Here is a 12,119-nt window from a genome sequence, read left to right on the forward strand (position 1 = left end):
CACATGCATGTTTTTTTTTTTTATACTCCTATTTTTTAAAGAGCTATTCTAGAATTAAACTCAATTCAATGGTTGGCTTGAACTGTCTGGATAAAGAAACAACTCCCTGATTGGTGAGGTGCCGGAGCCGGTCAGGATGCAAGCCAATGGCAGGAGGAGGAAGGTGGTGGTGGGGGGAGGGAGGGATGGAGGGAGGGGAGAGGAGGGAGAGAAAAAGGCGTCGTGTGTTTATTATAAAGGAGAAAATATTAATTCCCCCTCGCCGTGGGCCGTGACGTCAGTATAGGAAGTCATTGTAGAGCAACACTGGAGCGATTAGCAGCAAAAAGGGGGAGCCTGATGTCGAGGAGTCAGCCCTGTGTATATCTCTCTATACGCCTCAACTTTTAACACAAAGTTCAATATCCAAACACTAAAAGGGACGTGGACCAGGCTGCGCAGAGCCGCACTTTGCTTTTACGCACATCCACTGAATGTAACATCTTGGACCATATAGGCTGTGTGAGCGTGGATTCTGGGTTTATTTATTTTTTCCACCTAAAATCTAGGCTCCTTTTTCTCTCTTTTTTTTTTCCTAATTTGTAACTCGACTTTATTTTTCTTGGCGCCGGAGGAGAAGCATCCCTCGCTGTTGTTATGAAGACGCCTTCACTGCTTTATTAACATGGAAGGATCCAGCGGGTCGAGTTTTGGGATAGACACTATTTTATCCAGCGCCTCTAACTCTGGTAACCCCGTGCTCATGAACGGAGATTTCCGCCTCGGCGACAGCAGGACGGCGGATTTCAGGAGCCAGGCGACCCCTTCGCCATGCTCGGAGATAGACACGGTGGGGACGGCCCCCTCATCCCCCATCTCGGTCACCATGGAGCAGGGCGACGCGCATCTGGTGCAGGACGGCAGCCTCCAGCACCACCACCTCCACCACCACAACCAGCCGCAGAGTCTGCCGCTGTCTCCCCAGCAGCAGCAGCAGCAGCCGCTCGCCGGGGCCGGCTGCGCCCCGAGGACGGCCACCTCCTCGTTTCTAATCAAAGACATTCTGGGCGACAGCAAACCGCTGGCCGCCTGCGCACCTTACAGCACCAGTGTATCCTCACCGCATCACACGCCAAAACCAGAAAGTGCCACGGCTCCGGACGGCTTCAGGCCCAAGCTGGAACAGGACGAGAGAGGGGGCAAGTTGGACAAAAGGGACGACATACACAGTGACATGAAATGCAACGGTAAGAGCGAGACAATATGATTTTATCATAGAGTTTCTGTGGGTGCTTACTTTTATTACCGATGTAAATTCAGATCAGATGAGGGGGCTGCAGAGAGTAGCCAACGCAAACACATATAGACCAGGGATGTACCAACAACAACCATACCACTCATAATAATTCGAATAAGGTTTTTAATAATATTATTATTCAGTCTGACTCGCTGTTTCTGATCCTGCTTTATTAGTCTAATAGATGTGGAAACAGATGTAAGCCCGTGATGTTCCCCTCGCGCTGGGCCCTCCCTAGTGGGTCAATTAGAGAGATTATTGTTCTTCCTGGAGGGGGGATCACGGTGCACCGAGAGGCAGCTACAAATAGAGACGGATTGACGTATTGATTTCTTGCTTTCTGAAGGAGAAAGAATAAATAAATAAATAAAAAAAACTTCAGGTGACAAATTCAGACAAATTTCTTTTTATCGCTTCAGCTCCGCCACACGTGTGTGTGTGTGTGCGTGCGTGTGTGTGCAGCACTTTGAACAAGTTGGTGAAAGTTTGGAGACTCCAATTTAGTTTAATTGGCTCATGCATCCAGGCTGACACAAACTACAATTAGGAGACATGTGTAAGAGAGACAATTTCCAAGCAGGCCTAACCTTGTTCATGTTTACCTCCCTCCCTCCTCCTCCACCACCTCCACCACCTCCGCCACCATCCTGTGCTTATGGACTAAAGAAGACGGCGACCGGGAAATCTCCAGTAGCAGAGACAGTCCGCCGGTGCGCTCGAAAAAGCCTCGCAAAGCACGGACAGCCTTTACCGACCACCAGCTCAACCAGCTGGAGAGGAGCTTCGAGCGACAGAAATACCTCAGCGTGCAGGACCGCATGGACCTGGCCGCGGCTCTCAACCTGACGGACACACAAGTCAAGACCTGGTACCAAAACAGACGGTAAGGGAGCCGCCATCATCAGCGACATCTTCATCACGAGCAGCATCAGCATCATCCACTGCACACACAGCCGACACAAACAGGACCCAACCACCAAACCTGTTGGGTCTTGGAATAAAAGTAATAGACAAGTAAACTCGGTCAAGGCTATGGTAAGACTTACCACACCAGTGTATTTATTAATTTTAAAATTCCTCTTAAATTTATTTCTAACATACATTCACAGTCATCAGGGAATTAAAAGTTGAGGTTATTCGTGTTGCTGAGTAGGTTTTCTTCAGCCATTCGTTCGTCAGGCCTGTGTTTTAGAACTGCGTGGTCATTGTACTTCGATATATGAAAACCCACTGAACAAGTATGAAGAGGAAATACGTGGGGAAAACTTTATCTTTTTCTTTCTGTGACGCATGATCTTCTTTAACTCTCAGCATTTTTTTGGTTGTTAAAAATAAACAACAATAAAAAAATGGTTTATTTGCTGAATAAAGGGACACACACTTAAGGCTGATATTATGACAAATGCTTTATTAAGTTCTTTGTCATATCATGTCAAGTTGGATATTTTCAGGAAAAAATATAGTTCTTAATTGTAAATTGTTATAAAATATCTATTTGAATTAAAGCCTTTTTTTCTTGGCTGTACGTTTTGGTTCACAGCTTCATTAAGGCCTGTTGTCCACATTATATTTAAACATTAACCTCACCAATGTATATTTTCCATGGTTGGAAGGAAGGACCACTTGGTGTGTGTCGTTCTTCCCTCCTCGCTGTAACTGCTGGAATGTTACAAATATGTAGGCTATAAATCTATACTTAGAAATATATTTTAATCTGCTGTAACTTTAACACTTTACGCACCACGTTTCAAAGATAAGATACAAATAGATAAAATGACAAATAAAGGTTTATTTGAATACTTTATTATTGAGCACACATATTGCCAGGCCCTGTGTGTATGTGAGAAACATGTGTTCAGACAGTTTGAACCAAAGCACATCATGAAGTTGACCTCAGACTACAGTGTCTTGAAATGTTCTTGTATTCTTTTTTTTCCTAATTAAACCTGAACTCTAAATTGCTGCCTGTGATAATTAGACCTCCTCGTGCCAATTAAAGGCCTTGTGGGACTGAGGTGTAGCTCGCGCTGATTGAATAATTCATCTGTTTTATTTGGTTTCAGGACGAAGTGGAAGAGGCAGACGGCTGTGGGCCTGGAGCTGCTGGCTGAAGCAGGAAACTACTCGGCCTTACAGAGAATGTTCCCGTCGCCCTATTTCTACCACCCGAGCCTGCTGGGCACCGTGGACAGCACGACGGCGGCCGCTGCGGCCGCGGCCATGTACAGCAGCATGTACCGGACTCCTACCGCACCGCACCCAGGCCTCCAGAGACCTCTGGTCCCCAGGGTGCTTATTCACGGCCTCGGGCCGGGGGGGCAACCGGCACTAAACCCCCTGTCTAACCCCATGGTCGGCCCACCGCATCAGCGGTAAAAAAAAAAGAAAAGAAAAGAGAGACGATATAAGACGATGGCCAGAAACCTGGTTGAAGACGTGATGTGAGTAACTGCATCGGAAGCACATTGCAGGACTTTACTCTCCCTGTCCCATAAAGAAAGACCCATTTAAAGACATTTTACAGAAGTAAAGGAGGTATTTAATATAGGCCCAGATAAGCCTGAAGACTCTGTCCGCCCGAGACACACAGGACTGCTCATGTCTGATTGTTTGTTTGTTTGTCTTTTGTACAAATACACTTACATTAGCAAATAAACTTATGAAGTTTATTAGATGGAGAAGAACTGAATGAATAAAGAAGTAATGATACTAATCCAATTCTACTGATGCTTCTATTGAAATGTGAATCCAAATTTCCTAAATGAAACTTCATGCAGCAGGACGAATATTCAAAAATCAAGAAACTATTTCAACAAAATCATCAATTTATCTATGACATACTCAATAATTCATTATAAGCTGGATATTACCTAAATAGAGCCTATCATTGAAATCTTAATTTTCAATTATTTTGAAATTAAGTTTACATTTACAGTGGCTTTTAGTTTAGTTATATGATTTTATTCAACAATGTAGGCTACTGTATGTGTTTTATTTTAACCTAAACTGATTTTAGTGTAGCCCAATAATAATAATAATAACAATAATAATAATAATAATAATAATAGTTGTAATAATAATAATCTCGGTTCGTTTATTTTTTAGGGTGACATAATTTTTATGACATAAATGGATCAACGTAAATCATCAGTTGTAGCAGCATATGGTGTGTAAATAGAAGGACATTTAATTGAGTTGGAAACTGGTGATCAGAGGTCAGCCTTCATATTTACGTGCAGCATATACATATGGATGCGCAGCAGCTGATTGGTGGTGGTGGGGTGAGTGGTCTCGGTGGCTCGGGGTCTACACTGGGAATGTGGCCTTGGCTTAGCAGCTGTTCCCTGGGAGCACAGCAGACAATAAGCCTGAATTTCTCAGCGTGAGCGAGCAGGCGCAAGGATCAGGAGAAGAAGCCTCAAGAAAAAAAAAAAAGAAAAGAAAAGAAAGAAAAAGCGCTGATAATCTGCTCATTCTCTCTAAACAGTAGCTGTTAGTGAACTTCTTTCAGGGAGCTTTAACAAGATCTTGTGCAGATTCAAATTTTGTTCTCCTTCAGTGTCTCTCTTAATTTTTGCACCATTCTAAACATCATTTGAATGTTTATGATTTTCGCAGTAAATGCCAAATCTTAATTTCCTTTACGCGCTTCTCCTCTGTGCGTGTGCACGGCGGCATGATGCTGGATTTAGGAGCAGGAGTGAAATTAAATGTTATAGAAGCTTTGATTTTATTTAGCCTCATTTGTGCGCGCACCGGGGAGAGTGCGCCGAGGAGGCGCTGCGTGTGAATTAGTGCCTCGGGGCTCGTTTGTTTGGGTTTCTTTTCTTTGAGCTTAATTGACCTCTGCTGGTTTATATATAAGTATAAAAAAAAGGACTGCATACAATCCCTCTGCAGCGCTGCATATTAAATTATCCCTGTCCATTTGTATTTGTTGTGCGTAAACACAGTTTGGAATACTGCATATTTCATGCGCCATTGCTTTTGCTATTTTTGGTTATTGACATTTGTACTCTGGTCATATTAGAGGAAATACAACAGTGCTGCATTTGAATGCAAAGTCAGAACGGCCGCGCACAAGCCCGCAGACTCGCGACAGCGGTGCCATGTGCCAGTGGAGGCAGTAAACACAGGCTTAAGTTTAGCTGCTTCTTAATACTTTGAACACATGTTAATGTAGCCTGTTTAAAGCCGCCTGCTTGTCATTCACTGCATGGACACTCGGTGCAGAAACAGCCCCGCTGCTTTCACTCCCCGCACCGTGCATTCTGCTCCATGGACGGAGCCTTTAAGGACACATAGACCCATTAAAACGCGCCTTTTTTGCCCTCCCTGCGCCATTTAACCAAATTGCTTGGACAGCAGCAGAGTTATTACTGGCTCGAGTGTGCGCGGCACAATTACTGCGCGCTCCTCATACAGTAGCTACACGGCTCAGAGTAATTACACTAAATACAGTATCCATTCTCATTAGATCTCGGGGTTCATAAGGCGCAGAGGACGCGGTTTGGAGAGGCGGCGGTTGGAGGACAAATCGCTCCCTCCTCGGCCTTGCAAGCAGTGGGAGATGATTGCAGAGAAACAGCCCTGGCATAGATAACCAATGTTGGAAAATATTAGTCTACCATATTGACCCTGCAGCTCCTGCCCATTACAGCAGTATAGTGCCGACGCGTGTTGTTCATATGCATGACTTCTGCGGCATTATTTATTTATTGCGCTCTGCGGGTGGGAGGGGTGGGGGTGTCGGGCGGTTGTGCGGGCTGTTTTTCAATTCATTAATAATAGCCTGAGCTGTACAGCAGCGCTGAATTAATAGGCTGCTGCCACCTCGTGCTACCTGCTAATTTTGAGGGTTGCTTTGTTATTATTTTTCCAGTATAAAGCCGCCGAGTTATGGCACAAACAAGGCGCACGGAATGAGTTTAAAGTGGGCCACAGTGAGTGTGAGGTGAAGTGGCACCATGTGGCATCGTCTGCATTTGTCATGGACTCACTCACTGGTATTATGAATGTAGAAATCGTGTTATTATTATTATGCGTTTTGATTTATAATTGATGAAATCATTCAAGCACGTCAAAAGTCCAAATTCAACTATATTTTTGAATTAAAAAAAAAAAAATCTCATAGAAGGATAAAAATATTATTATAATTAATGTTAGTATGATTCTGACTGAAACTCTGTGAATTTGCTGTTGTGGCCAAACAGAGTTTTTGGAGAAGAGGAGCCATACTCGAGAAAACACAATCACTGGTGGAAAAAAGGGCAGCAGACTTGAATAAAGAGGATTAGGCCTTTCTTTTACATGGCGCATATTATCCACAACAGATGGGCTTTAGAGAGTCGTTTTCTTCTTCGTCTTCTTGCCTCGAGGAACCTTGTTGGGCCCTTTAATTGCCACTTTTTCCCCCTCCCTCCTCCAACTGATGTAATGGTGGGATATCTTTTTTTCATTACAATAATGAGGTAACACTTGCTCTCCTTGGCCTCTCATTATCACGTCTCCTGCATCACTCACTAAACACAAGATTTAACCCCACCTCCTTCTCCCAAAAAACATTCTCGGCGCTAACTTCTATACATCATGTTTCCTTCACCGTTATCAACAAGCAGCTGCTCTGCACCCTTCCCATGGCCGCCTGTGTGTTGATGCAGCAGCGATTTACATCAGGAGCCTGCAGGAGAATTTACAGCTCTGCATAATGAGGGTTTGACCAGCAGCCACATCACTGTTTCAAAATCTACATCTACCATTTGAATGTTCACAGTTGGACACGTTATGTTTGGCACCAAGAAACATGCGCCAAGTTAGTCACAAACATAAAAAAAACAGAGTTGGGGGGGTCAGCCTTGATTTTTTTTTCCTCAGTATTATTTCCTCTAATCACCAGCACTGCTTGAAAAAAAACCATCTCCCATTTTCCAACCCTAAATATAAAGTAACCTCCAGCTGCAAGATGATGCAAAGAGGTGCAGTCTGCTCTACATAAATGTAATGATAAATGTACAACACATTGTTTCAGAAGCTCGGACATCTTTTGAGTGCAAACGTGAATAAAAGTTAACTTTACAAAAATCTTTTAACATCAATTAGCCTTTATTTTACTCTTTATGTAGATGCTAAAACATTTAATTCAAACATTATTCCAAGAGGCATTATGTCTCATAATAATTTATATTTTTTAGGTTTAGCCTACTTGAATATTACCCATATCTAAATTTTTAACTGTTTATTTTTTTTTAAATGAACGTGTTAGAACTCATTAAATTATATCGCATACCTTACAGCTTCTTTAGCCCACATTGTAATAAAGTATCCCAAAAATTAGTTTATCATTCTTAAATTCTTGAATTTAACTATCATTTTCCATTCATCACATTATTAATAAAATTGTATTTAAAGAAATATTCTTTTGTAATTGAAGATGCTAAAGGTGCACAGAAGTCAGGGTTCTTCGCAGCTGAAAGGTTGAAACGATTACCGGAGACTGATAATGAGAGTTGGACTTATGTGTTGTCGTCCTCTCTGACCTGGCAACATGACCTCTTGGCCCTCTGTGCTGATGTAGACTAACAAATTAGTGCTAGGACGCATCCTTTCGGCTTTTCCTAACTAAAAATGCTCAGAAAGTTTGGTTGTTAAGAGCAGTGAGTAACCGGTGAACAGACATGTTGACATGAAGGCTGTTATGCCATCCACTCGTCAGCTCATAAACACCCACCTCACGGCTGAGCCCAGACTATAGCGCGGACATCTGCAACCATCCCGCTGAATGATGCCGCATAGCTACGACATATCATAGTTTAAATGGCCTCATCATTTCAGCAAATCCAGCCAGTTTCCCCTCTCTCTTTTTGTCAAGTGACAGGACAGCTGATGGCAGAGAAGCTCCGCTACCTTTCAAGTTTCAGCCAGGCGCCGTCACATGCGACCGCACAACCAAGAAGAAAAAAGTCTGTCAGCAGTGATGTCAAAAGCTTCAATTTTTACAGAGCAATTAGGGGTTTCATCACAGCGGAGTGATGTCAGGATTCATTATGGCTCAGCTACAGCTAATTGCTTCAAGGTTAAAGTAACAGATCTGACGGCATTATATTTTAAGTGACAGGCTCAAATTCTGGTGGTGTTTCACAGAGCATAGCGCTGACATTAAGAGAGTGAGCTCGGGAGGATGGGGGGCTGAGGAGCAATTGAAATTACTGTACTTTAGGATTGTGATTGGTTGGAGTAGCAGTAACTCTCTTAAGGAACATACATGGGCACCGGTGTGAGGGTCTACCGGTGTAAGGGGGAAGCAAAGGACAATGTAACACGCACTTTGTAAACATCCTTTCAACTACTCCACTTTTGGATTGTTCCTTGGCCCTCTTGGTTGTAAAGTATTGAACCAATATGGAAAAGTAATAAACTCTGCATCCGTCTAAACTTCTCAGCACATTCTCCAGCATATAAGAGCCGTGTACACAGCAAACTGTTTTTGCTTGTGACTCCTTAAAATGAGGCCATATCTGCTTGCAACCACTTACAGGTTGCATGGCTCTAATTTAGTTTAATTTCAGTCTTTTAAGGCCTGAAATGGTCCAATTACAGAATTTCACAAGAAAGAAGCAAACAATGTAAGAAAATGTTTTTAAAAAAGGCAGTTATTCTCATTTGACCAATCATCTTGCATCCTACGAGATAGGGTTCCTGACCCACAGGCTGGGAACACCTGGTGTGCAGCACACCTGTGCATGCACCTGCAAAAAGCTGGTATTCTGGCCACTTGAGGTCAGGCGAAACAAGTTGCGAGCACAAGACTGACATATTATTAGCTATTTGCCTAATGTGGCTAACAAATAAGCGCACAGTGGCTATTTAAATGCCAAGACGACGTGGAGCAACATAGCATTTATTCATTCTAGTTTTTCTATGGCCGTCTGTGGGTTCGTCACTACAAGCAAACCTTTTCACAAAATAAGTACAGTTATCTGATCCACTGATAATATTTAAATATTGATTATAGCAGCTTTAAGACAACAGTGAGCGAAGGCAGCAGGGAGCTTTAAGTCTGGGCTAAACTACCACATATTGAGAACTTTAATATTTAGTTTTTTAGGTCCAAAATCTATTCCCATTTTATCTCAGTTTTTGGTCTCTACCAACTCCTAAAGGCAAAACCTGCCTCTTTAGACGCTAACTGATCCACTAGTTTCACCAGCTACCAGTGTGTGGTCATTTACTCATCGGTCATTTGCTGGTGTGTAGCTACCATATACTGTGCCTTTAGCACCACGAGAGCCATTGTATTGAACCTAAACACTGAAGTTTGGGCCCAACAATCAAAACAACGAACTGAAAAACGCTACAAACACCGTAGGGATGAGGGCAACTGTGGTAATCTTCTGTGGGCTTGTCACCACAAGCAACCCATTTCACATATTAGTAGTGTTATTGGATCCAATGATAATAAAATATTGATTAGAGCAGCTTTAAGACAACAGTGAGCAAGGCAGCCGTGTGCTCCAGCTGTAAGTGTGGGCTAAACCAGCACCCTTGTATTTAGACCTTTTTATAACTTAATGACCCAATTTAAGGGAGAAATCGAATGTATTTGAATAAAATGAATTATAGATTGGGGCGTCCATGCCAGAGAGCTGCTGGAGCCATTTCTTTCCAAATGAGCAGTTGTTTACCCTTGGCTTTTTTTCCTCCTTATAAAGTAGAATACCTGATCCTTTGAACTGATTGTTTGTTTAACTGCTGCTGGGAATCAAGAATCCCTGAGGTCTGAGTAAGTGTTGATCTAAGGTTGGATTTGAAATAGCCTAATGAGCAACTCTTTGGATAATTAGTGATAGCTGGAATGCTTGTGGATAATTTGAGTGCCTCGCACCCTGTATGAGCAAGATGTTGGGGAGGAGGGCGGATGATGAAAGAACAGAAAGATCAGGGTTAATGAAAATTAGCATGTCAAGTCAGTGCCTACCTCTGTGTTTCTTTCCTTTCCTTTTCTTTTTTAAAATCTTTTGTTCTTCTTAAGATGCATCATTGTTGATGTAATGGAACAATTAGCCGCGTGGTTCATGGCGGGGATAAGGTGGCGGTGCTGCTGCTGCTCGAGCTGCACCTAACGCTGCGGTAATTAGAGTCAGGGAGGTGTGTAGTGGTGAGGTCCAGCAGGAAATGAGGAGGTGGCAATGGGCCTGTGGGGAGAGAAAAGGCTGTCCCCCTTCTGTGCCCACTCAGTAGTTAGTGGGAGACCACAAACAAGAGCTGTGCCCAGTTCAGACAATCATACAAGTTTGGACTGGTCTGGACTAAACCACCAGTAATTTGTGATTTTATCGTTTTCACGGTTGATCCGTCAAGTACTCGTGTGTAAAGACACACAGCTGTGACTGCTGTTGGTCAATATTTCATCATTTATAATTTGTCATTTTTCATGAAAACAAGACATCTGGTTAACAGAGTGTTTCATACGTAATGGCAGTCAAAATTAAAGTGTGACTGCCCCACAGACAGTCATCTATTACACAGTGATCTTTTGTGTAATAGAGTCGACTTCATGGGAGTCGACTTCATGTTGAAATATAAATAATATACACAGAAGTAGCAAAATAAATTTAGTCTAAACCGGACTGGATGTGATTTTTACAAATGGCAAAGCAAGGGTGACGTTAACCTCATTCCCACCAGATTGTTTGCTTTTGTTTTGAATCGCAAGAATAAGCAGCGAGAACTTGCTGGAGGTTGTGTTATGGCACAGTTAATTACATTTTTAAATTAAGCCAGTCTCAAGATCAGCTCGGTGGAGAGTGACATTGAGAGCAACACTGGGTGTGAAGAGAAGGACTGATAGGAGTTTACAAGTACCTGCGACGTGCAAGCACAGGCCTGCCGAGTGGTGAAATGTGATTAGGAGCTTGTGCTAAGCACTGTCTGGCCCTCTCACCACTTTACCGCTGCGGGCTTCAGGCCAGAATGCAAGTTGTTGATTGGCGCCGCATTTCTTGATATTTCACAACCGTCATCTCCTGCAAGAGTCGGGAAGACTGTTTCTAACACATGAGATGCAGACATATGTCTGCATCTCATGTGCATAAAGTGGTGAGAAACAGTTAGAATTGCTAAAAGTGTTGCTAAATGGTTATGGAAGGATCAGATGGGCATGGAAGTCAGAGTGCGTCATTGAAACAATAGTTGTGTTTTTCACTGGCAGTTGAAAATAAACTGAGCTTTTTTACCGGGACAAAAGTGGTCTTTCTCTGCAATAACTATGGGAATGGGCTTTTTATAAGGTTATTTTCCCCATAGTCACACAAAGCAGCTACCCCCCTAGTAGAAGCAATTTGCTGTTCACAATGCCTCAGCTTAACCAGCTAGGTCAGGTCAAGTTGACTCAGACAATAGGGACTTTAGTGTCTCAGCCACAGCACAGAGTGTTGCAGAAACAAAGCAGCTCGCTGCAAGTGGAGCAAACATTTCATAAAGTCGTGGCCGCAGTCTATAAATGTCCTCTCTAATCTGTTATTTCTCATCAAGCACACCCTTCATTCATTTCTAGACTTTTCTTAGAAAAATAAATCAATATTTGGCAAAATATTTAACCATATTATTTCCTAATGGAACATTGCTTTTTTTATTTTGATGGATGTTGAAAATGTATACTTCATACTGTTTATTTTAATGCCACTTTTACAAACATATAGAAAGCATTAGGTCTTATTGTAGTGTGCTTTGCCAGTAAATATTTAAGTATACAAATAAATATAGGATGCACCATACTGTTTTATTGTTTTATTTCTAATATAACATATTACTTTAGAAAATTATTTTGACCAAATCAAAGACTGTA

At 42.5% G+C, this 12,119-nt stretch overlaps 1 protein-coding gene across 1 annotated transcript; it reads left to right on the forward strand.

The window, feature by feature from the left end:
• Positions 1-276: 276 nt before the first annotated feature.
• On the forward strand, positions 277-3,987 carry barhl2 (BarH-like homeobox 2). Its single transcript, XM_034583940.1, has 3 exons — positions 277-1,226; positions 1,943-2,159; positions 3,340-3,987. The coding sequence occupies exons 1-3, from the start codon at positions 665-667 to the stop codon at positions 3,650-3,652; spliced, it is 1,092 nt and encodes a 363-aa protein (XP_034439831.1). The 5' UTR covers positions 277-664; the 3' UTR covers positions 3,653-3,987.
• Positions 3,988-12,119: the final 8,132 nt, after the last annotated feature.

Source organism: Hippoglossus hippoglossus, chromosome 4, assembly GCF_009819705.1.
Source record: "Hippoglossus hippoglossus isolate fHipHip1 chromosome 4, fHipHip1.pri, whole genome shotgun sequence".
NCBI lineage: Eukaryota > Metazoa > Chordata > Actinopteri > Pleuronectiformes > Pleuronectidae > Hippoglossus > Hippoglossus hippoglossus.